The sequence below is a fragment of the Emydura macquarii genome, unplaced genomic scaffold, assembly GCF_026122565.2.
Source record: "Emydura macquarii macquarii isolate MOO-44397 ecotype Brisbane River unplaced genomic scaffold, CSIRO-AGI_Emac_v2 contig_306, whole genome shotgun sequence".
NCBI classification, from domain to species: Eukaryota; Metazoa; Chordata; order Testudines; family Chelidae; genus Emydura; species Emydura macquarii.
Window position 1 is genome coordinate 73,547 of NW_027130443.1, and position 20,593 is coordinate 94,139.

Sequence of the window (20,593 nt, forward strand, 5' to 3'; positions counted from 1 at the left end):
TTGCTCACCGCCCCCCCGCCGGCTGCCAGCCCAGTGGACACGGGGCGACCCCCTTTGCTCGTGACCCACGGCGCCAAGGTCTGAGCGTGAAGGCAACATTTCCCTGGGGGAAGCCAAGGGGGCGAAGCGCCCCGTGGCCTACAGACCGGAGGGTCCCGGGGGACCTGTCTGAGCCGGGAATCTCGGGAGCCCAGGGCCTGCCTGAGGGGGAGCAGGACTGGGGGGGGCTCCCAGAGCTCCCAGGGAGAGAGCTGCACCCCGACCTGTCGCCCCCACTAGCCCTGCCCGGGGCTCTTCCCAGCTCTGCCGGTGCCCCTCACTCCCGACCCGGCCCTGCTGAGCTTCTGGAGAGAGCAGAAACTGCCTGAAGAGACACCCACACACACACACCTCTGCCTCCGCCAGCCCCCTGTCTTCAGCCCCCACAGCGACAGAACCTCACTCACGCGCAGCCCCGACCCCTGCCATGTCCCCCCAACCCTACCATACTTCCCCAAGAGACCCTACAATAACACACCCACCCACAGCCCCAGAGACCCTACAATAACACGCCCCCACACACAGCCCCAGAGACCCTACAATAACACACCCGCACACACAGCCCCCGCACCCCCCAGAGACCCTACAATAACACACCCACCCACAGCCCCAGAGATCCTACAATAACATGCCCATACACACAGCCCCGGAGACCCTACAATAACACACCCACACACACAGCCCCTGCACCCCCCAGAGACCCTACAATAACACACCCACCCACAGCCCCAGAGACCTACAATAACACACCCACCCACAGCCCCAGAGACCTACAATAACATGCCCATACACACAGCCCCGGAGACCCTACAATAACACACCCACACACACAACACACCCACACACACAGCCCCTGCACCCCCCAGAGACCCTACAATAACACACCCACCCACAGCCCCAGAGACCCTACAATAACACGAACGTACACATAGCCCGAGACCCTACAATAACACACCCACCCACAGCCCCAGAGACCCTACAATAACACACCCACCCACAGCCCCAGAGACCCTACAATAACACGCACGTACACATAGCCCCAGAGACCCTACAATAACACACCCACCCACAGCCCCAGAGACCCTACAATAACACGCACGTACACATAGCCCCAGAGACCCTACAATAACACACCCACCCACAGCCCCAGAGACCCTACAATAACACACACGTACACATAGCCCCAGAGACCCTACAATAACACACCAGCACACGCTCCCTCGCTCCACTCTCGCATCCCCCCAGCCCCTGGCCATGTGCACTTACAAGTCCCAGTGCAACGATGTTTTCCGGAGCCCCCAGCGCCAGCCCCCACAGACCCAGGGGGAGCCCCCCCAACCCCCGTCGCTCCCACACTGGCCAGCCCTGCAGCAGAGCCGAGCTGGGCCCACCAGCGTGGCGTGGAAGGGCTCGTGGCCAATGCCCCGCGCCCCGTCAGGTACGAATCCCGGGACCCCCCAGGACGGGCATCGGAAGAGCAGGGGGCTGCGGGTCAGGAGTGAGGAGCAGCTTCTCTTTCTGTCTCCCCCCGTGCCAGGCACTGAACAGATCCGGTGTGGGACGTGTCTAGTGGTTAGAGTGTGGGGGGGGGGGCTGGGAGCCCGGACGCCTGGGTTCTCTGGGCGGTGGTGGGGGGGGATGGAGCCTTTCCCCATCGATGTTAAAATGGCGCCACCCAGTGGCCGGTTGAGCCGCTGCGGCCGACGCGCTGCAATGCGGGACGAGGCGCGGACCGGCTGCTCTACCCCCCACGCCCGGCAGGGGGAGCCCAGCCCTTTGCGGCGGGGAGGGGGGCTGGGCTGCGCTATTTCCCGCCCCCCGCTCTGCCGGTGCCCCTCACTCCCGACCCGCAGCCCCCCCCACCCCAGCTGTGGGGGAGGGGCCTGTCCTATACAGCAGCGCCACCGTCCCCCCCAGCGGAGAGACGCGCTGGCCCTGGTAGGTGGGGGGGGACACCCCGGGAAGTGGGTCTTTAAGTGTCCCTTCGCCCCTCCCCCCACCCTATTCCAGTAAATGGGGGGGTCGTGGAAAGGGGCGTCTGGGCCCATCTGCTCACCAGAGAACCCCGGAGTCCTGGCTCCCCGCCCCCTCCACCCCCACTTTAGCCACTAGCCCCCCTTCCCCCTCCCAGAGCCTGCAGAGAACCCCGGAGTCCTGGCTCTCCCTCCTCCCCCAGCCCCGTGGCGGGCAGAGAACCCAGGAGTCCTGGCGCCCCTCCCCCCGAGCCGGGAATCCATCCCTCCCGCTGCCCCTCCCTCTATCCCTTGCCCTGGACCAGTGGGCGGAGCCTGTTATGCAAATGAGGCCGAGCTTGCTCCGCACAGTGCAGGGAATCGGTCGGGACCCGGGACCCTCCTCACTTCCCCCCCCCCGCCCCACCCACCTCATCCCCCCCCCCCCCCCGGACTCCGCACGCCCCCCTCCACGGGCACGACCCCCCACCCCCGTCCCGGGAGCTCCCATCCGTGGGAGAAGGAAGGGGGGGGCTGCAGTCACCCTGAGCCTAGAGCCAGCATCCCTGGGGGGTCGCAGCTCCCCCACTCCCCTCACTTTCCGCGGGACCCCCCTCGGCAGCGCTGAGCCATGCAAGTCTCCATCGCCTGCACGGAGCAGAACCTGCGGAGCCGCAGCACCGAGGAGCGGCTGTGCACGGGGGGGCGCGGGGCGCCGGCTGGGGGGGGCCTGGGGAATGGGGGGCACCAGCCCCACAAGGGGGGCCGGGGGCTGGCAGTGGTGGGGCTGCGGACCCCGGGCCAGAACCTCCCGCACCTCGCCTTCCTGCTGCGGGAGTCCACGGGGCGGGCCACCGGCATGAAGTACAGGTAGGGGGTCGGGGGGGGCAGCATGAGTTGTGGGGCAGGTGGGTCTCGGGAGCAGAGGGATGCTGGGGTGGGGGAGGAGAGGGAAGGGGGGGAAGGGTCTGCTCAGAGGGGGAACACGGAGCCCCCACTTCAATGATTAGAGCTGGGCTGGGAGCCAGGACTCCTGAGTTCTGTCCCTGGCTCTGGGAGGGGAGTGGGGGCTAGTGGTTAGAGCGGGGGGGCTCGGAGCCAGGACTCCTGGGTTCTGTGCTGCATCAGAGCCCGGCTGGTGATCGCTGAGCCGCATCCCCCGCTCGTCCCGTGTCAGGTTCCCTGGGCCGGGGCCAGCCCAGCCTGAAGACACCAAGGCGTTACATTTCCAGCCGGCCTGTGACGGGAACAGCCATGGGGGTGGGGGAAGGGAGGGGGTGACGCTGCCCCAGGCCGGTGCTAAAGGTCGAGCTGGCAGGGGGCTGCGGTCGGGATTGAGGGGCACCGCAGAGCTGGGGCAGGGGTGTCTCCCCAGGAGTAATGTCTTTTACCCAGGATGGGGAGTGAGATCTAGTGATTGCTGGGGGCTGGGAGCCTGGACTCCTGGGTTCATTGCTCCCCTGACTGGCTGAGTGATCTCAGCCAAGTCTGGTGGTTGGTGCCTCAGTTTCCCCATGCTGCTCCTGCCGGCTCTGAGATGCGGCCACCTCTGGGGCGGGACTCGGGGGAAGAGCGTTAGCAGAGCGGGGGGGCGCCCAGGGGCTGGGCTGGCAGGGCACTGTGGGTTGGGAGTGAGGGGCACCAGCACTCTCTGTCTTTGGGGAGAGGGGCATCTGTAACCCCCCCCCCCCTCAATTCTGCCCTTTCTCCTGCAGAAATCTGGGTAAATCCGGACTCCGTGTCTCCTGCCTCGGCCTTGGTGAGTGCAGGGTCGCGGGGATCCTGGCAGCGGGGCAGGTGTGCAGAGCACGGGCTGGGAGGTCCCAGGACGGCACAGACTGAGGGGGGGCTAGAAGGGGTCCTGCCCCCCACGCCCTCTCCTGGCTCCGTCTCACCTGCCTGATTCTCTCCCCGCAGGCACCTGGGTTACGTTTGGCTCCCAGATCTCCGACGAGGTGAGTCCTGGGTCAGCCCCGGGGCCAGGGAGCACCATGGGTCCCTGCACCATCCTGGCTGTGGGGGGGCGGGGGAGGGAGATGGGGGGGGTTCCGGGGAGGGAGTGGAGCCGTGGGGCGCTCGGCTGACTCCGCTTTCTCGGCGCCCCCAGACGGCAGAGAACGTGCTGACCATCGCCTATGAGAACGGGGTCAACCTCTTCGACACGGCCGAGGTCTACGCGTCCGGCAAGTAGGTGGCCCCTCCCCCCGGTGGGAGAGAACCCAGGAGTCCAGGCTCCCAGCCCCCCCACTCTAACCACTAGCCCCCCCCCTTCCCCTCCCAGAGCCGGGGAGAGAACACAGGAGTCCTGGCTCCCAGCCCCCCCTGCTCTGACCCTTAGGCAACACTCCCCTCCGAGAACCAGGGAGAGAACCCAGGCGTCCGGGCCAGGGATGCTGTACTGCCAGCCAGAGCAGGTTGTTTCTCTCCTTTTCCTGCTCAATTTTCTCTTTCATCTGATTTTTCCCTCTTCTCAGGGCAGAAAAAACCCTGGGCAACATCCTGAAGAGCAAAGACTGGAGGTAACTGGACCCCCAACCTCCCTTCTGTCAGGGTGCCGTGGGGCATGGAGTGGGATGGGGGACTCGGGGGGGGTGCCGTGGGGCAGTGGGCTTGGCAGGAGCGCTGTGGGCCAGGGATCGGGGTGGGCGGCTCAGCCTCTAGCAGTGGGGCCAAGCCCGTGGGGCTGGGAGGGGTCCCTCCCCCACTGCCTGTCTAACCCGCCTCCCTCTCCTCCCGCAGACGATCCAGCTATGTCGTTACCACCAAGATCTATTGGGGTGGCCAGTGAGTACCCACAATGCCATGGGGCTGGGGGGCTGGCTGGCCCAGGGGCAGGGCGGGAGGTCAGGGGGGCTGGCTGGCCCAGGGGCGGGGTGGGGGGGGCCAGGAACGGAGCAGGGGATCTTTCCCCTCCAGGGGGCGCCAGCTGTGACCCAAGCCCAGGTTTATCCATGAGATGAGTTTGCTGGGTCTCAGCCCAGTGGGGAAGGAGGGTCCTGAGGGGGCCTCCCCTGTGCTCGGGTTTGGGGGCAGCCGGTCAGGCACTCATGGGGGCCCCCCACACACACACACACCCCTCTCTCTCTCTCCCACCCCCCAGGGCGGAGACGGAGCGGGGCCTCTCCCGGAAGCACATCATCGAGGGTGAGACGTGGGGTGCGGGAAGGGGGGCTGGGGGAGGCAGGGAAACTGGTGGGGAGAAGGGGGCAGCCGTGGGGCAGGGTTGGGGCTGATGGGGGCAAGGCTGAGGGGAGGGGGCAGCGGGAGGGGGCGGTGTGTGTGTGTGGATGTGTTATTGTAGGGTCTCCACTCCTGCCTCCCCCCCGACTGACCCTGCCGTGCCCCGCCCCGCCCCGCCCCGCCAGGGCTGAGGGGGTCGCTGGACCGGCTGCAGATGGACTATGTGGACATCGTCTTCGCCAACCGCATGGACGCCAATAGTCCCATGGAAGGTGAGACACGGGGGGGCCCCCCACATCCCTCCCTCCCCTGGCTCCCCCAAATTAGGCGGTGCCCCCCCTTCTGGGCGCCCCCACTCCAGCAGCGACAGCCCTTGCGTGTCCCTCCATACACACACACCAGGGAGATCTCCCATGGGGGGGAGCTGTGGGGGGATGGGGAGTGGGGGTCCCCCCATTGCCCCCCCTCACCTCTATCTGCTTCCCCCCCTGCAGAGTGTGACCCCAACTTCCGCCTACTGCTTCTGGAAGGTACTGGAGAGACCCACTCCCCCGAACCCTTATAGATCCCCCCTATAGACACCCCAAAGCTCATAGAACCCCCTGGACCTGGCCCTGTAGGATAGAGGCCCCTGAACCCCCTAGGACCCTATTCACCCCCTTGCTCTCCAAACCCCAGAGACCTCCCCAAACGCCCATAGGTTCCCTCCACCCCTTCTATACCCCCCCTCCCCATCGACCCAGCCCCATAGATAACAGATCCCATTACCCTAGCCCCGTAGAGACCCGCCCCAAAACTCCATAGAACCCTAGAGACCCCTGACCCCCAGCTGGATAGTACAGAGATCCCCCCTGCTGGGTCTCTGGGGGTCAGGGGACTCTGCCCTATAGGGCTGGGTAGTGTTTGGGAAGAGGTGGGAGAAGTCGGGGTGGGGGAGCAGGATGGGGGCAGGATGTGGGAGGGGAACAGAGATGGGGGGGACAACCGCCCCGCCTACTTTCGACTCTTTCGGTTGTGCTGCGAACCCCCATCCTAGCCCAGACAGAGCAACGGATGCGGGGGTCGGGGGGGGACAGACACTGCAGAGACAGAGGGAGGCATGGATGGACAGACGGAGGCTTGGCCTCCGCGCCCCGATCTTGCTTCAGACGGCCCCAGGTTTGGACAGACGGACGGACCCAGACAGATCCAGACACCTGGATCTAGACCTCCAGATAGATGGATCTAGACAGGCAGACAGAGGGATCTAGACACCCGGCCCCCCCACCCCACAACAGATAGACACACAGATCTAGAGACACAGGCAGACGGACGCCAGGCCGCAGGGCCGGCACTCCACTGCCGCCCCTCTGCCCTGCTAGCTCTGCGTCACGTGAGCCCCCCGGGAGAAAAGGGGGGGAGTGTGCATGTCCCAGGGGGGAAAGGGGTGTCTTCCCGGCAAAGCCGAGGGGTCCCCTGAACCCGGGTGAAAACACAGCTCAGGGTCAAAGCCGCGGCACCCGGCAGCTGCTCGCCTCAGCCCAAATCACGCATAGCTGGGCCCAGCTCCGAACAGCCCTGCCAGGAGGACGGACGGACAGACAGACACAGATCCAAATACGCCCACAGCCGGCGCCTCCCTTGGAGATGGCTGGGCCCAGGTTCCCCCCTGTCTGTCCGGTCCGGCACAGGGTGAAATATGGCCCTCGGTAGATTTCAGAGTCAACACCCCATTGTGAATGGGGCTAGGTCACATCTCCGCCGGGGCCAGCTGGGAGCAAACTCATCACCACTAGGTCTTCACATTAACATGACCACTGAGAGAAACTGGGCCAGGTCCCACATCTGGCCGGAGAGCGGGCGGGAAACACGGCCATTGGTAGGTTTCAGAGTCTACGCTCCCTTGCGCTAAATGGTAACGGACCCCATATCTGTTAGTGCAACTGAGATTTAAACCCCCATTGGTAGAGTCCAGGGTTGATAGCGCATCACTGACAGCAAGTCGTGGATCTATCAGAGACATTCTCCCACAAGGCAGGCTTCAAATGGACATCAGTAGGGTTCAGAGTTAACGCTCGCTGTCATACACAGGAGCAGGCGGTGTCTCCAGCACAGCCGGTCTGCAGGCAGGACTATCGGTTGCCATCAGTAGGATTCAGAGCTAACACCACAGAAGCAGCCGCATGTCATGTTTCGGCCAGAGGCTTTGCGCCAGTGGGGATGAAATGGGGGTGCTGGGGTGTGGATGGCGGGGAGGTGGGGGGCTGGGCTTCAAGGCTGATCCCTCTTCCCCCGTGCCCAGAGATCGTGCGGGCTATGACCCACGTCATCAACCAGGGTCTGGCCATGTACTGGGGCACCTCCCGCTGGAGCGCAGTGGAGATCATGGTGAGTGACCCGCCTGCGTGGGGCAAGCTGGGGGGGCATCCCCCGGGTTGGGGGGAGGGAGCAGCGACCTGGGGATGGGGCAGGAACCGCAGCGGCAGGGGAGGCTGAGCCAGAGAGGGTGATGCCCGGTGGGCAGGGGGGGGGCCCGGTGCCGGGGTGGCGGAGGGGAAGACGCTGGGGGGCCACCCCACACCCTTCTCACACCACATGCCCACAGGAGGCCTACGCGGTGGCCCGGCAGTTCAATCTCATCCCCCCAGTGTGCGACCAGGCCGAGTACCACATGTTCAAGCGTGACAAGGTGGAGTCTCAACTGCCCGAGTTGTACCACAAGATCGGTGGGTGCCCGTGCTGGGGGGCGGGCAGGGGGTGGGGGGGCGGGTGGGGCAGGAGGGAGGGGGATCTGTGGGACATGAGTTACCGGGGTGGGGTGGTCCTTCGGGCAGGGAGGGAGCTGTGGGGAAGGGGCTGTAGGGCTGGGCGTTAGCTGTGTGAGATGGGGACGGAGGGGGAATCTGTGGGGTAAAGGCAGAGGGCTGGGGGGTGGCACTTGCTGGGGGGCAGAGCCTGATCCCTTTGTTTCCTCCCCTACAGGTGTGGGCGCCGTCACCTGGTCCCCCTTGGCCTGTGGCCTCATCACCGGCAAATACGAGCAGCAGGTCCCCGAGAACTGCCGGGCCGCCATCAAGGTATGGGGGGGCCCCCCTGGTCTCTCTCCTGCCTCACCAGGAGCCTGCCCCTCCCCGTACGCCCCTCCTGCCCCACCAGGAGCCTGCCCCGCCCGTACGCCCCTCCCACCCTGCCGGGACCCTGTGCTTCCCCCCTTCCGCTACCAGGACCCCCCACCCCACAGATGTGCCTTTACACCCCCAATGCCCCCTCATGCCCCCATTCTCCCTCCCCTGCACCTCTTACTGCCCCAGCCCCACCGCCTCGGGGCTCCCTCCACCCTCTAGCCCCCCCCCCCCCCATGCCCACTACCCCTGGCCTGGCGCCTCCTGATGCCCCATCTTCCCCCCAGGGCTACCACTGGCTGAAGGAGAAGGTGCAGAGCGAGGACGGCCGGAGGCAGCAGGCCAAGATCAAGCAGCTGCAGCCCATCGCTGGGCGTCTGGGCTGCACCGTGGCTCAGCTGGCAATCGGTGAGGGACGGACCCTGCCCCATGACTGGGTTGGGGGAGGTGGCGGGGGCAGCGCTGTCTCCGCCGGCAGTCAGAGCTGGCCCCAGGGGGGCGCTGGTGCCGGGTGGGGGATGCTCGCCGCTGACCCCCGGCTCCCCACACACCACCCTACCCCGTCTCTGCCCCACAGCCTGGTGCCTCCGCTCCGAGGGCGTCAGCTCTGTCCTGCTTGGAGTCTCCAGCGCCGAACAGCTAATCGAGAATCTGGGAGCCATCCAGGTGAGCGCCCTGCCCCTAGCAGACCCTCCCGGATGCCTGGGTTCTCTCCCCGGCTCTGGGAGGGGAGTGGGGGCTAGTGGTTGGGAGGAGCAGTGCTGGGAGTCAGGACTCTTGGGTTCTCTCCCCGGCTCTGTGAAGAGAGTGGGGGCTAGTGGTTAGAGCAGGGGGGGCTGGGAGCCAGGACTCCTGGGTTCTCTGCCTGGCTGTGGGAGGGGAGGGGGGGCTAGGGGAGGGGGGCTAGTGGTTAGAGAAGGGGGGCTGGGAGCCAGGACACCAGCGTTCTCTCCCGCTAGGGGAGGGGCGAGGCCTCGGGGTATCTCACTCCCCTCCCATGTTTCTCTGCAGGTTCTGGCCCAGCTGACTCCGCCCGTCATTCAGGAAATTGACGCCCTCCTGGGCAACAAGCCCAATACGAAAAAAGAGTCCCGGGCGTAGGGACACATCGGCGCCCGGGACTGTGCACACGGTTGTCCCACCGGACCTGCGTATCCCTCCGCTTTCCCCTCCCTGGCCCGCTCTCTCCGCCAGGGCAGAACCACTTCAAGCACGACGAACCCCACCCCCTTCCGTGGCGAGGCCCCGCTCCCTGCTGCTTCGACCTATCACCGCCACAGCCACCAGCCAAGGGATAGGAGGGTGAGAGGCCCCGCCCCCTCGCCTGCCAGATCTTGCCTGCCGCTTTGCCGCCCGCTGGATCCTTGCTCCCGTTTTTAAAGGGCTGGGCCGCCGCCTGGAACGAGGCTGGTGAGCCCGAGCATGGGATTAATTAATCGTTAGAACCCACCTGGGTTCGTTAGCTCGGCCCTGCCTCCTTCAGCACCGCTGGCTGCCCCCTGCCAATTGGCCGATTTACTTATTTTGGGGGATGGGGTCGGTTTGTCCGTCCATCCTTGGGCCCAGCCACCCAGGCTTCGAGGCCATGAACCGGGTGTGTCGGGGGGTCTACAAAAGCCGGGAGGGGCACCTCAAGAAGGGGAGAGGGGTCTGCATTCTGGGGGGGGGGCTGAGGGTACGGATCTCGGCAGCATGGGGAGGTGGCTGGCGTGGAAAACTAGCGGGGGGCGCATGTAGCTCTCCTTACACTGCCCCCCCAGCCTGAGCATGGCCCTATGGGGCTCCTCCTGCCCCCACAGCTGGCCAGCACCCCCTGCTGGAGACACAGGGAATTCCCTCTGGGGGACTATTTCTCCACGCCCCCCTCGTTCCTGGTGGTGGAAAGATATCGATCAACCTCCCCCTCACCACCACCCCAGGATGTTTTTCCTCCCAATTTTGTTTGTTTCTCCGCTTTCAGCAAACGTCCCCCCCGAAGCCATCTCTTCCTATAGCAATAATGCTCCAGTGGGGGCGGGGAGACACCAGGGTGGGGGGCATCATGCCACGAGCCCCCCCTCCCCCGTCCAGGAACACCCGCACCCCCTCCTACCCCCGCTGCCCTCTCTGCTTTCGCACAATCCTGGCTGCCGGACAGACGGTGGCCAGCCAGGTGACCCCTGTCGTGGCGGGGTGGATCGAAGCTGGGCAGAAACGAGAGATCAGCGCTTCCGATTCTCCAGCCAGGAGGGCAACGGAGGCTGTGGACCCAGGCTTCCGGGCCAAAGGCGACCCGGCTCCCTGCACCTGGCCTCTCCAAAAACTTCATCCCCAGGGGAGATGGGTTTCCCTTCACTTCCTGGCCTACGTCTTCATAGTGTTGCCAGCCACTGCCCGTGAGCCACCCCAGAGGTGGCTGCATCTCAGCACTGGGCGAGGGGTCCATGTATAACTAGCTGCTCCGCCCTAGAGCTGGCTGCATCTCAGGGCCGAGCGAGAGGGGTCCCTGTATAACCGGTTGCCCCACCCCAGAGCTGGCCGCATCTTGGCGCTGCATGGAATCCAATCCCTCGCCAGCGCAGGGGAACAGCTGCTGAGCGTCTTGCTGTAACTCAACCTGTAACGCAGCCTGGGGCTGGCTCCCTTGAGGCCACCCTGAGTGGGCCAGGCAGGGAGACAGCCCCAGGTGTGACCCAGAGTTGGGGCTGGGACTGGAGCTCTTGTTTCACCCCCACGGTGGGAGAGGCCGGGCAATCCTGCAATGCACCCCAGCTGCCGGGAGGGGACATGTTTTTCTTAGGATCCCATCAGATGGGTTCAGGTGCGAGGGGAATTAAACTCTGATGACCAAGAGATAGGAGTGGGGGCTAGTGGTTAGAATGGGGGCTGGGGGCTGGGAAGGAAGTGGGGGCTAGTGTTTAGAGGGGGAGCTGGGAGGCAGGACGCCTGGGTCCTATTCCTTGCTGGTGGCTGACGCAATGTGTGACCTTAGCCGTGTTCTGCGCCGTTCACACGGAGCCACTTCAAAGGCAGGTTCTGCGGCTGTGCTTGAAAGGAGTTTAGAATAGCCCAAGGACTGAAATAGCTGCAGTGCGGTGGATCGGGAGTGGGGGGCACCAGCAGGGCTGGGGGGGGGCAGGAGCGAGAGGCACTGGCGTAGCTGGGGGGAGCCCAGTTGGGGGGGTCTGTCTCAGGGCTAAGTGTCCCCTCCAGCGTGAGGCAGTGTATTGCAGGCCGTTCTGTCACCCTCCTCCAGCCGGGTCCCCCCTCACAGCCCCCCCGGCCCTGCTCAGCCCCATAGATCTCTGGGATTGCGGGGAATCGCTGCTCTCTCTCTCTGGAAGTAGGTTGAAATGTAAGAAGGAAAATAATAAATCAGTAAAGCAACCAAGACTGGTATCTCCATGCCGCTGAGCACCAGGGGGTAGCTGGAGCCAAGGGGCTGGGCAGTGGCACCAGGCGAGGGGGTCCTGTATAAACAGCCGCCCCACCCCACAACTGGGGACCGCATCTCAGTGCCGGGCAAGAGGTCCCCATATAACCAACTGCTCTGCCCCAGAGCTGGCCACATCTCAGCACCGGGTGAGGGGTCCCCATATAACCAGCTGCTCCAGGCCAGAGCTGGCTGCATCTCAGCGCTGGGTGAGGGGTCCCTGTATAACCAACCGCCCCGCCTCAGCAGTGGCTGCATCTCAGCTGGTGTCAAGCCGCCATCTCTCTCTACCGGTGCCGGATTCCCAGCCGATGGGAGTCGCATCCCCTGGGCTCTTGCGTGAGCTGGGCCTGATCTTGCTGGACTGTCCCGCCTTCGCTGGCTGCCTCCCTGCGCCCCCCGACTCCTTCCGCTTCCCGGTACTGACCAGCCCGGTGCCCTCTGGACATGTGAACCCCCCCACACACACCCCGAGAGCCCAATCCCCCATTCCCAGCAGCACCAGATCTGGCATCGTGAGGCTCTCAGATCCCGCCCCCCCCACAACTGGGGACCAGGCCTGAGCAGGGGCGTCTGGCTTTCGGGGCGGGGGGGCGTGTCCCACCGTGGAGCGATGGGGCTGAAACGCTGCTTGAGTGCAGACATGGGGGGGGGACGAAATCGGGGGGCCAACCCCGGGGAGCTGCGGGCTGAGGTCGGCACGTGTCCCCCGAGCCTGGCCTCTGTGGACAGCGGGGGGGGGGGGCACTTCAGGGGCGGGGTGTTGGCTGGGGCAGACGTGCAGGACGGGCGCTGGCAGGGGGCCAAGGCAGCTGGAAAAGTCCCGGGTCCTGCAGTGACTCATGGCAAATAGTCACCAGGGGTCACAGCCTGTGTGTTTCCGGACTATTTCCCGCTCGGGGGGGGGGCTGGGAACCAGGACTCCTGGGTTCTCTCACTGGCTCTGGGTGGGGAGGGGGTCTAGTGGTTAGAGCAGGGGGGGCTGGGAGCCAGGACACCTGGGTTCCTTCCCCGGCTCAGGAAGGGGAGTGGGATCTACTGGTCAGAGCAGGGGAGCCAGGACGTCAGTGAGCCTCGCTGTATGTTCTTAAAGCCCAGGTTTTACTGGCTGGGGGGCTGTGTCTGTCCCAGAGAGAAGGATCAGAGCTGGGCCGTGGGGGTGACACAGGCAGTTGGCACGTGGGCACCTGCGTATTTATTTACCTGCCAGGAATGACTCACGGAGTTTTTGGCTGGTGGGTGTGAGTCAGAGGTTGGGATATATGGGGCCAGCAGGGGAGCAGCCGTGCAGCCAGGCACGGGGCCGAGCCCCTGCTCCACCCCCGCTGCTTCCCTGAAGCTATTTTCCTCCAGGTTAAGATCCTCTGCCAATCATAGGCCCTCAATACCCACCCACCGCCCCCCCCGCCAGCTCTGGGAGGGGAGTGGGGTCTAGTGGTTAGAGCAGGGGGGGCTCAGAGCCAGGACTCCTGGGTTCCATCCTTGGCTCTGGCAGGGGAGTGAGGGCTAGTGGGCAGGTTTGGATCTAGCTGAGACTGGCTAGACTGTGGAGCTGGGGGGGAGCCCACGCCCTCAGATTCCGGTTTGCCAGGGGCACTCAGCTGGGCCTTTCATCTCCAGAGCCAACTCCACGTGGTTCCGTGCCCAGGGCCAGCCGTCACCTGTGGGACAAGAGAATGACGCATGGTCAGCACAGCAGCTTCGGGTGACATCACCCTACCCTCGAGCAATCCCGCCACGGCCGCTCCTTTCCGGCCGGAGGACACCAAAGCAACGTCAAGGGATCTTTGAGGAATGCAGCCACCTCTGGGGTGGGACGCAGCAACTGTTTAATGGACCCCAAGTCATGCTGCATGGGGCTCGCTCAACCGAGCCTGGAATGCAGCCACCTCTGGGGCAGGGCACAGCAGAGCAACACTACAGGCAGTTTAGGACAGGTTGCGCTAGAATCACGTTACGGAGCTGGAACAGGCGGACGGAGCAAGGGGGAAGCCGTGGGGTCCACGGGAGCGGGAACGGGGGGTCACATCCTGGCAGGCCTGGCCCGAACTGCTTCTCTCCCCTCCCACGAGCCCTGTAGAGAACGGGCAGCCAGTGACGGCCGAGTTGAAGGCCGAGTGGCCAGCGCGACCACATCAACCCCCTCTGTGCCTCAGTTTCCCCACCCAGCCTCGGACTGTTTCACTGGCTGACTCTTCGGGGGCGCCCGGGCAGCAGCCAGCATGACGAGGGCTGGGCTCAGCCATGGAGTCGGGGCCGGGCCGGGCTCCCCGTGACCAAGCGGCCCTGACCGGCTCTTCTGCGCCGCTGACACCCGCGGGACGCAAGGGGCTCGAGGTCACGGGGAGAACCCAGGAGTCCGGGATCCGCCCCCCCCCACTACACACCCCCCCCAGAGAACCCAGGAGTCCGGGATCCGCCCCCCCCCCCCACTACACCCCCCTCCAGAGAACCCAGGAGTCCGGGATCCGCCCCCCCCCCCCTACACCCCTCCCCCAGAGAACCCAGGAGTCCGGGATCCGGCCCCCCGCACTACAACCCCCCAGAGAACCCAGGAGTCCGGCCGCCCCGCGCTCCGGGAAGGGGAGGAGTTTTGGCCGCGAGCGAGCCCGGTCCCCCCCATCGCGGCAGCGGGGCGGGGGCGTGGCCTGGCGGCGGGGGGCGTGGCCAGGCCGGCTATATTACAACCGCCGCCGGCCCGCGCGGGAAGAGCCGCTGGGCGAGACAACATAGAACGTGGAACGAGTGCGCACGCGCGCGGCCCCCGCGCTCTGGTACGGCGCGCACACGGGACCCGAGCATGGACGCGGAGGAGGCGGGCGCCGCCGAGCTGGAGTGCGGCATCTGCTGCCAGCCCTACGACCGCCGGGAGCGCGCCCCGCGCCGCCTCGGGCCCGCGCACGGCGCCTGGCGTCGCCCCGCCCCTTGCCGTCACGTGCTCTGCACCGCCTGCCTCTGCCGGCTGGCGAGCCACGAGGGCTGGGAGGAGGTCACGTGCCCTTACTGCCGCACCGTCACCTCTCTGCGCATGCGCCGCGGCGGCTGCGACCGGGCGGGAGGGCGGAGCAGCAGCCGGCGCCGCTGCCTGGCCTTGCCCCCCGTCGACTCCGAGCTCTGGAAGCGGATTGGGAGGTGGGAGCGAGGGGAGGAGGAGACGCCCCAGGAGGAGGCGGCGCCCGGCGATGACGTGCCGGAGGAGGCGAACCAATCGCGGCTGTGGCGGGCGCTGAAGAAGCTCTTGAGAGGTGGCGGCAGTAGCAGCGCGCGCCGCAGACAGCCAATCAACCGTGAGTATCCGTTCGCCTCGCGCGGGCGATCCTCCCCCAACGGTCAGCTTGCTCCGTCTCAACGGCTGGGCGCGCGCTGCCTTAGCCCCTTACATCCGGGTCCTTCCCAGTCTGGCCAAGGGCGGGCGCTGAGGGGTGGGGAGCCGGGGCCTGGCCCCACTTGGCCTGCGAGGGGGACGGACGTTAGAGCGGGGAGGGTTGAATGACGTCGTGTCACCCCCCCAGGTGTGGGGGAGTGACGTCACGGATCTCCCTCAACGCACGCCCCCAATCGGCAGGGGTGTGACGTCACGGATCTCCCCTCAGCGCGGGGTCGGGGGGGGTGATGTCCAGTCACTCCTCCCCTCAATGCGCCCCCCCACCGGCATGTGGGTGAGGTGACGTCCGGATCTTCCCCTTGGCCCAGGCCCTGTGTGAGTGTGCGGGGGGGGGTGATGTCAGGTCACCCTCCTATACATGCCCCTCTCTGGTGCAGGGAGTTGCAAGGGTGGGTGACGTCAACCCTTATCTTTCCCCATGGAGAGTGGAGCCTAGTGGCTTAGAGTGGGGAGACTGGGGGCAGGCCTCCTGGGTTCTCTCCCCACCTCTGGGAGGCAAGTGGGCTGGAGACCAGGCGTCAGTACCAGCGCGGGGATGGGAAGCTCTCGGCGGGAGCTGTTTTGCTGGTAAACGTTCGCCAGCCTGGCTTGCGGGGCGCGTGTTGGGAGAGGTACGGGAGTGCGACTCGCTCCGGTCGTTACCTCACAGCTCTGTGACTCTCCCGTAGCCTACGCCCCAGAGATGAAGGACCTCGTCCTCATGACCTGCTACATCATGTGAACGTCCAAGGGCTGCCCGCGACCGCTGGGCCTGGCGGCTCACCAAAAGCCTCTGAAAACTCTTGGAAAAACCCGCTCTGCCCCCCTGTGCGGCTGTGCTTCCCCTCCAGGCGGGTAGTTACTGACAAGCTGTCCGGCCTTGTTAGACTGCACTCGCTCTACGAGACACTACCAGAGCGCTGGAGCTGAAGTTCCTGGTTCTAATTAACCTGCGGAGAAAGACTCACAAGGCGCCAGGGATTGGTGTGATCGCCTGCGGCCATGACCTGTCGCTGCTCATATCCATTGCAAGCAGGGATACTTGATGTGTGCTGTCAGGTCGAATCGGTGGAAGTGTCCATTCCCTGAGATCTCCGACCACCTGTCACCGAGAAGCCTTGGCATCTGATCAGTTCGGAGTCTAGCATCCCAGAGGCTTGTCTGCTCCTGACATCTGCAGTCCCAGAAATGTTGACATGCCCAGCTCTTCCGCGCTCCACTTCTCGATGCCACTGACCTACCTACCAGCAGATACTGTGAAGGTCTCTGGTGGAAAGTCCCCTACGGGCAAAATCTGAACTTCAAGTATTAATGGATTGAGACCACGAGGTTGTCTGTGTGTTAACAAACCAGTTCAAAATGCCCCTCAGACCCACCACCTCTTTCTCTGCGAATCCTGGTGAAAAGCCTATTACTGGGGTGATGTTGCCAAAATATCCGCGAACCCTTGTTGATTAATGTTGCGCAAATTAGCGGCCTGATCTGCAGGCAGAATTCCTGTCTGCCCCCAGTTCTGGACTCCCGTATGAAACTATATTGCATGAGGCGAAGGCTTTGCACTTCCCCAGGCCTCTCTCGCTGAAGAGGCTGGCTTTTGGTGCTCTCTATTGTAGTATTTCTGTAAAATGAATTTAAATCTTGAAGGGTTCGAAATAGGGAATGTCTTTGTCCTTTTGGGTTTTTGTCTTTAATATTTGACTATTGTAACTTATATTTAATTTTAATAAAACCGGAGATGTCAAAGCTGATTCAGTTGCCTTCATCTCCTTTCCAACAGGCAGATGGTGCCTGGAGGCAATGTCACCACTAGACCATGTCGCTGTTACTTGGGAAAGAGAGAGAGAGAGGAAAGTCCAATGGTCAGGACTAGGAGTCAGGACACCTGAGTTCTATCTCTGGCTTAGGAAATGGTGTCTAGTGGTTAGAGCTGGAGGGGTTCTCTGTCACAGACTCAGGCTTCTGCCTCATCCTGCCTCATCCTGCCTTATCCTGCCTTAACCTCCAATGCGAAGGGTGTTGTCATTGATTTGTGGCATATCTCTGCCACTAGCTCCTGGCAAAATAACCTTCTAAGAGTCTTTCTAGTTGCCCGGTGGCCTGCTCTGACATCTGTGTAGCTTTAAGACCAAGTGCAGTTTCTGTCCCTTCCATAGACCCAACACTCTTCTGTCTAGGTAGCCCAGAAATGGGGTGTAGCTCTCAAGCTGCCTTGGCTTTCCTCCCCACTCCCTGAGCCCATCTGATTGTTGTTCTCAGCATCCTTGTTCTACCAATGTGACTCAATTTTACTCCTACTCAGGGCTGCATTTCCTACTGCCAACAGCTCTTTAAAATGGGCCCTTTAAACGCCACGTGGATTTGACTGTGCCCTCGCCTGGGATTAGAGCCACACTGTATTAAATTACCTATCTCTTCTTGGCCTGGGGAGGAGAGGATATGACTAAGGCTTTGGTGGCTAACAACTCTCATTAAGCACCAGCTGTTGATCATGCAAAATTTAATAATAGATTCTAAGGCCTGGTCTATACTTACCGGGAAATTCAGCGCCAGTGGACGGGACTTACGCAAGCTACGTAGAGTAGCTTGTGTAACGTGTGGCGATTTCCTAAATCCTCTTCTGCATGCCATCTCCGCAATGCCGCGCCAATGGGAAATGCGTATCCATCAACGCAGCACTGCGTCTTTTTTGGAGGTGGTCTTATTAAATCGACTTCTGGGTCGATTTATCCGGCTCGATTGAGAGGAAGTGAAAACCGGCTCAATCGATCTGACGGCAAAGTGAAGACGTACCCTAAGGCCAGAGGTGCCCACTATGATCATCTAGTCCAGGGGTTGGCAAACTGCGGCGTGCATGCCAAAGGTGGCACACGCAACAACTTTGAGTGGTGCCCTGGCCGGAGCCATGCTGCTCCCGGCCCCAAGCAGTGCCACCACTGCTGACAGGAACAGGGCCACCGACCCCCACCCCCCACCCCCGCTGCTGCCACTGGGCCTGCAGACACACACACCCCACTGCTGCTGTGGTACTGGGGGGAGGGCCGTAGATTTGGCATGACCCTTGCTGAAGGTTACCCTACTTCAGAACAGGATTATAAAGAGTACACTAATTAAAATGAATGTCATAACTAGAATTGTACAGATAACTGATTTTTTTTTCTTGGTTTGCTGGCCATTCCAAAAAAATGGTTGGGGGGGGATTAATTTTGGGCTGAAACAAGAATGACGAACTGAACAGTGGAGGGGGGTGGAATCTCTCTTTTTAAAAAAAAGAAGGGGGAAAAAAAAAAGTTTAATTTAACCCAAATTGTAACACTTTGATTTTTTTTTTTTTTTTTTCAGCAATTCAAACATGCAGTAAAGTTTGGAACAACATAATTTAGAATCGAAACCTTTCATGTTTTTGGAAAGGTCAAAACAAACAGTTTTAGAATTGGTTTCAGGAGTCGTCTTTCACCAATGTGTGGCGACAGTATAATATCTAGTGACCGGCACTCGCCCCCGCTCACCCCCTCCCGCTCGGCAATTACAGTAGACCTGAGACCTGACCTTATCGGGACCTTTACTGACTGACACACCTAAGATAGCACGTCTGAAATGGCAAACAATGGGACGTTGCAAAAAGCCCAGGGGCAGCCATCGGCTGTTACAAATACTGCACACCTCTCACGAACAGGGGCAGCCATCGGCTGTTAGAATATTGCACACCACTCATGTACCAAGCATAGCCCGAGTGCATAATAACTGCTGCATTTCGGCGGGCCTGGCAGAAGAGCTGTCGGCCCGCCAGACTGATCCCCTGGAGCTGCTACCTCTTCCCGCCCCCGAGTCCTCTGCTGGGCGAGAGTCGAGTCGAGTGTAACCGGTCCGAGTTTTGAACCCGAGCTTTTCTCGTGTCCCCCATTGGTCAGGCGTCATGACCCTGTTCCTCGTGGTGGTAAGATTTTAAATAGTATTCTTGTTATAGTTTTCGGGTATTAGTAACATTAATTTGATTATACTTTTGAAACTCATATAATCGTTATCTAGTGTACTCTGTGTCTTGTTCTTCTAATCTGCTTAAATCCCCCTGTTAAGGAAAGTAGATAGTTCTGTTATATGTATTGTTCCTTTTTCCCTTGTAAAACCCCACATCCCCTTTGCCCCAAATAAACTTGTAAATAGTTAAGAAACTGTTTCCTCCGCGTGGTGCTTGGTAATCAGGGGATCCCTTTACCTGTCAGCAACACAATGTTGCAGTGGACCCTAATCTGCATTTGTCGTCTTTGGCCAAATATTTCAGACAGAAAAATTTTACCCAGCTCTCATAGTGCCAGTTTGGCATCTACACGTGACAGCCGCGCATGGTCCCTGGTTAACCCGGTTCAGCTTGACCATCTTCTTCCCGGCAGCTCTGTCGACTCATACTTCTTCTGATCTTAAAATGATCCCTTGACATGTGGTTTTCAGATCGAGACCGTGGCCCTACTCACCTAGACGTGCTCTTCTCCTTTGTCACCTCCGAGGGTGTGATACTGAGCCTAGAGTAGTTTTTTGGTGGCATCTTCTAGCCTGCGGCCCAGAGCAACACACGGGGCAGCAGATCTGTGATTGTGTGTGTATATGGCTCTGTGGCTATTTGGTCCTGAGTTAGATAGGGCTGAGACTGAAATGAAGGCCCTATCACCTCTCAGGCCTGAAAGGGTGAGTGAGGTTTGTTTTCCTAATTACCCCAAATTACAGAAGGGGAAACTCCCTCCCTCCTGAGGCTTGCTGTGGATGGGGGCTATAATTGCCCAAGATGGGGAGATGAGTGACACCCCCAAGGCAGATTGAAACTTGACCGGTCCTTGGAGATCCCGACTGGCTAATGGGCCCCTCATGACCGATTATGGCTGCTTGTGCTTTGTGCCTGACAGGAAACAAATCTAGAATAAAAATAAACAGGGATGTGGACTTTTTTTTTTTTTTTTAATTTTTTAAAGAAAGAAAAAGGAATGACCCAATTTGGGGAGCTTGTGAAGTGGATTTTTTTTTCCATCTGTGGCCTTCTCACAAGAAGGCGTAAGTAGGTTGAAGACCAGAAGGGGCTGTCAGATCATTTAGTCTGACCTTTGGCAGAGCATGGGTGTGACTTTCCCCCACCCCCCTGCAATCTGGACTGGTGTGTAGCTGTCACCCCAATTCTGCACTCCTGGGCCCCGACTTACCCCACTTCGCTGTGTGAACTGCCCACTCGGGTCGGCTCACGCCCTGCATGTAATCGGTCCCTCACCTAGCAAAGGAGTGCTCTGGCCAGCCGCTCATGGGATAGACCCCCAGCAAATGCCCCCAGTTCCAGGTGCAACCCCGGGAACACTGCACCCTGCAAGCTCGTTTACACTTGTCCGTCAATTTATCAAAGAAATTGATATGCACCAGCTCTGCCACTCTTAAGTGAGCTCTGCACACACTCAATCCACTTGCACTGTTTTAGATAAATAAGTTTATTGACTACAGCAAGATTTTAAGTGAATCTAAGTCAGATTATGAATAAGTCAAGGAGTTAATCACAATTAACTAAAAGATA

The 20,593-nt window shown here is 61.7% G+C and overlaps 2 protein-coding genes across 3 annotated transcripts; both read left to right on the top strand.

Annotated features, from left to right (window-relative positions):
• The first annotated feature begins 2,470 nt into the window (after positions 1 to 2,470).
• On the top strand, positions 2,471 to 11,638 carry KCNAB3 (potassium voltage-gated channel subfamily A regulatory beta subunit 3). 2 transcript variants are annotated; one of them, XR_010921162.1, is made up of 15 exons: positions 2,471 to 2,861; positions 3,707 to 3,750; positions 3,909 to 3,946; positions 4,099 to 4,178; positions 4,466 to 4,510; positions 4,731 to 4,775; positions 5,092 to 5,135; positions 5,357 to 5,443; positions 7,453 to 7,538; positions 7,756 to 7,876; positions 8,133 to 8,227; positions 8,560 to 8,680; positions 8,850 to 8,938; positions 9,284 to 9,574; positions 10,233 to 11,638. XR_010921162.1 is itself a non-coding variant. In XM_067555020.1 (14 exons), exons 1-14 carry the CDS (start codon positions 2,623 to 2,625, stop codon positions 9,371 to 9,373), a joined length of 1,224 nt encoding a protein of 407 aa, XP_067411121.1. In that variant the 5' UTR covers positions 2,471 to 2,622; the 3' UTR covers positions 9,374 to 11,638. The 2 variants fall into 2 exon arrangements, 1 of the variants encoding a protein (XP_067411121.1); XM_067555020.1 differs by having other exon boundaries at positions 9,284 to 11,638.
• A 2,759-nt stretch (positions 11,639 to 14,397) lies between these two features.
• On the top strand, positions 14,398 to 16,796 carry RNF227 (ring finger protein 227). The gene is made up of 2 exons (XM_067555034.1): positions 14,398 to 14,971; positions 15,738 to 16,796. The coding sequence occupies exons 1-2, from the start codon at positions 14,485 to 14,487 to the stop codon at positions 15,788 to 15,790; spliced, it is 540 nt and encodes a 179-aa protein (XP_067411135.1). The 5' UTR covers positions 14,398 to 14,484; the 3' UTR covers positions 15,791 to 16,796.
• The last annotated feature ends 3,797 nt before the right edge of the window (positions 16,797 to 20,593 follow it).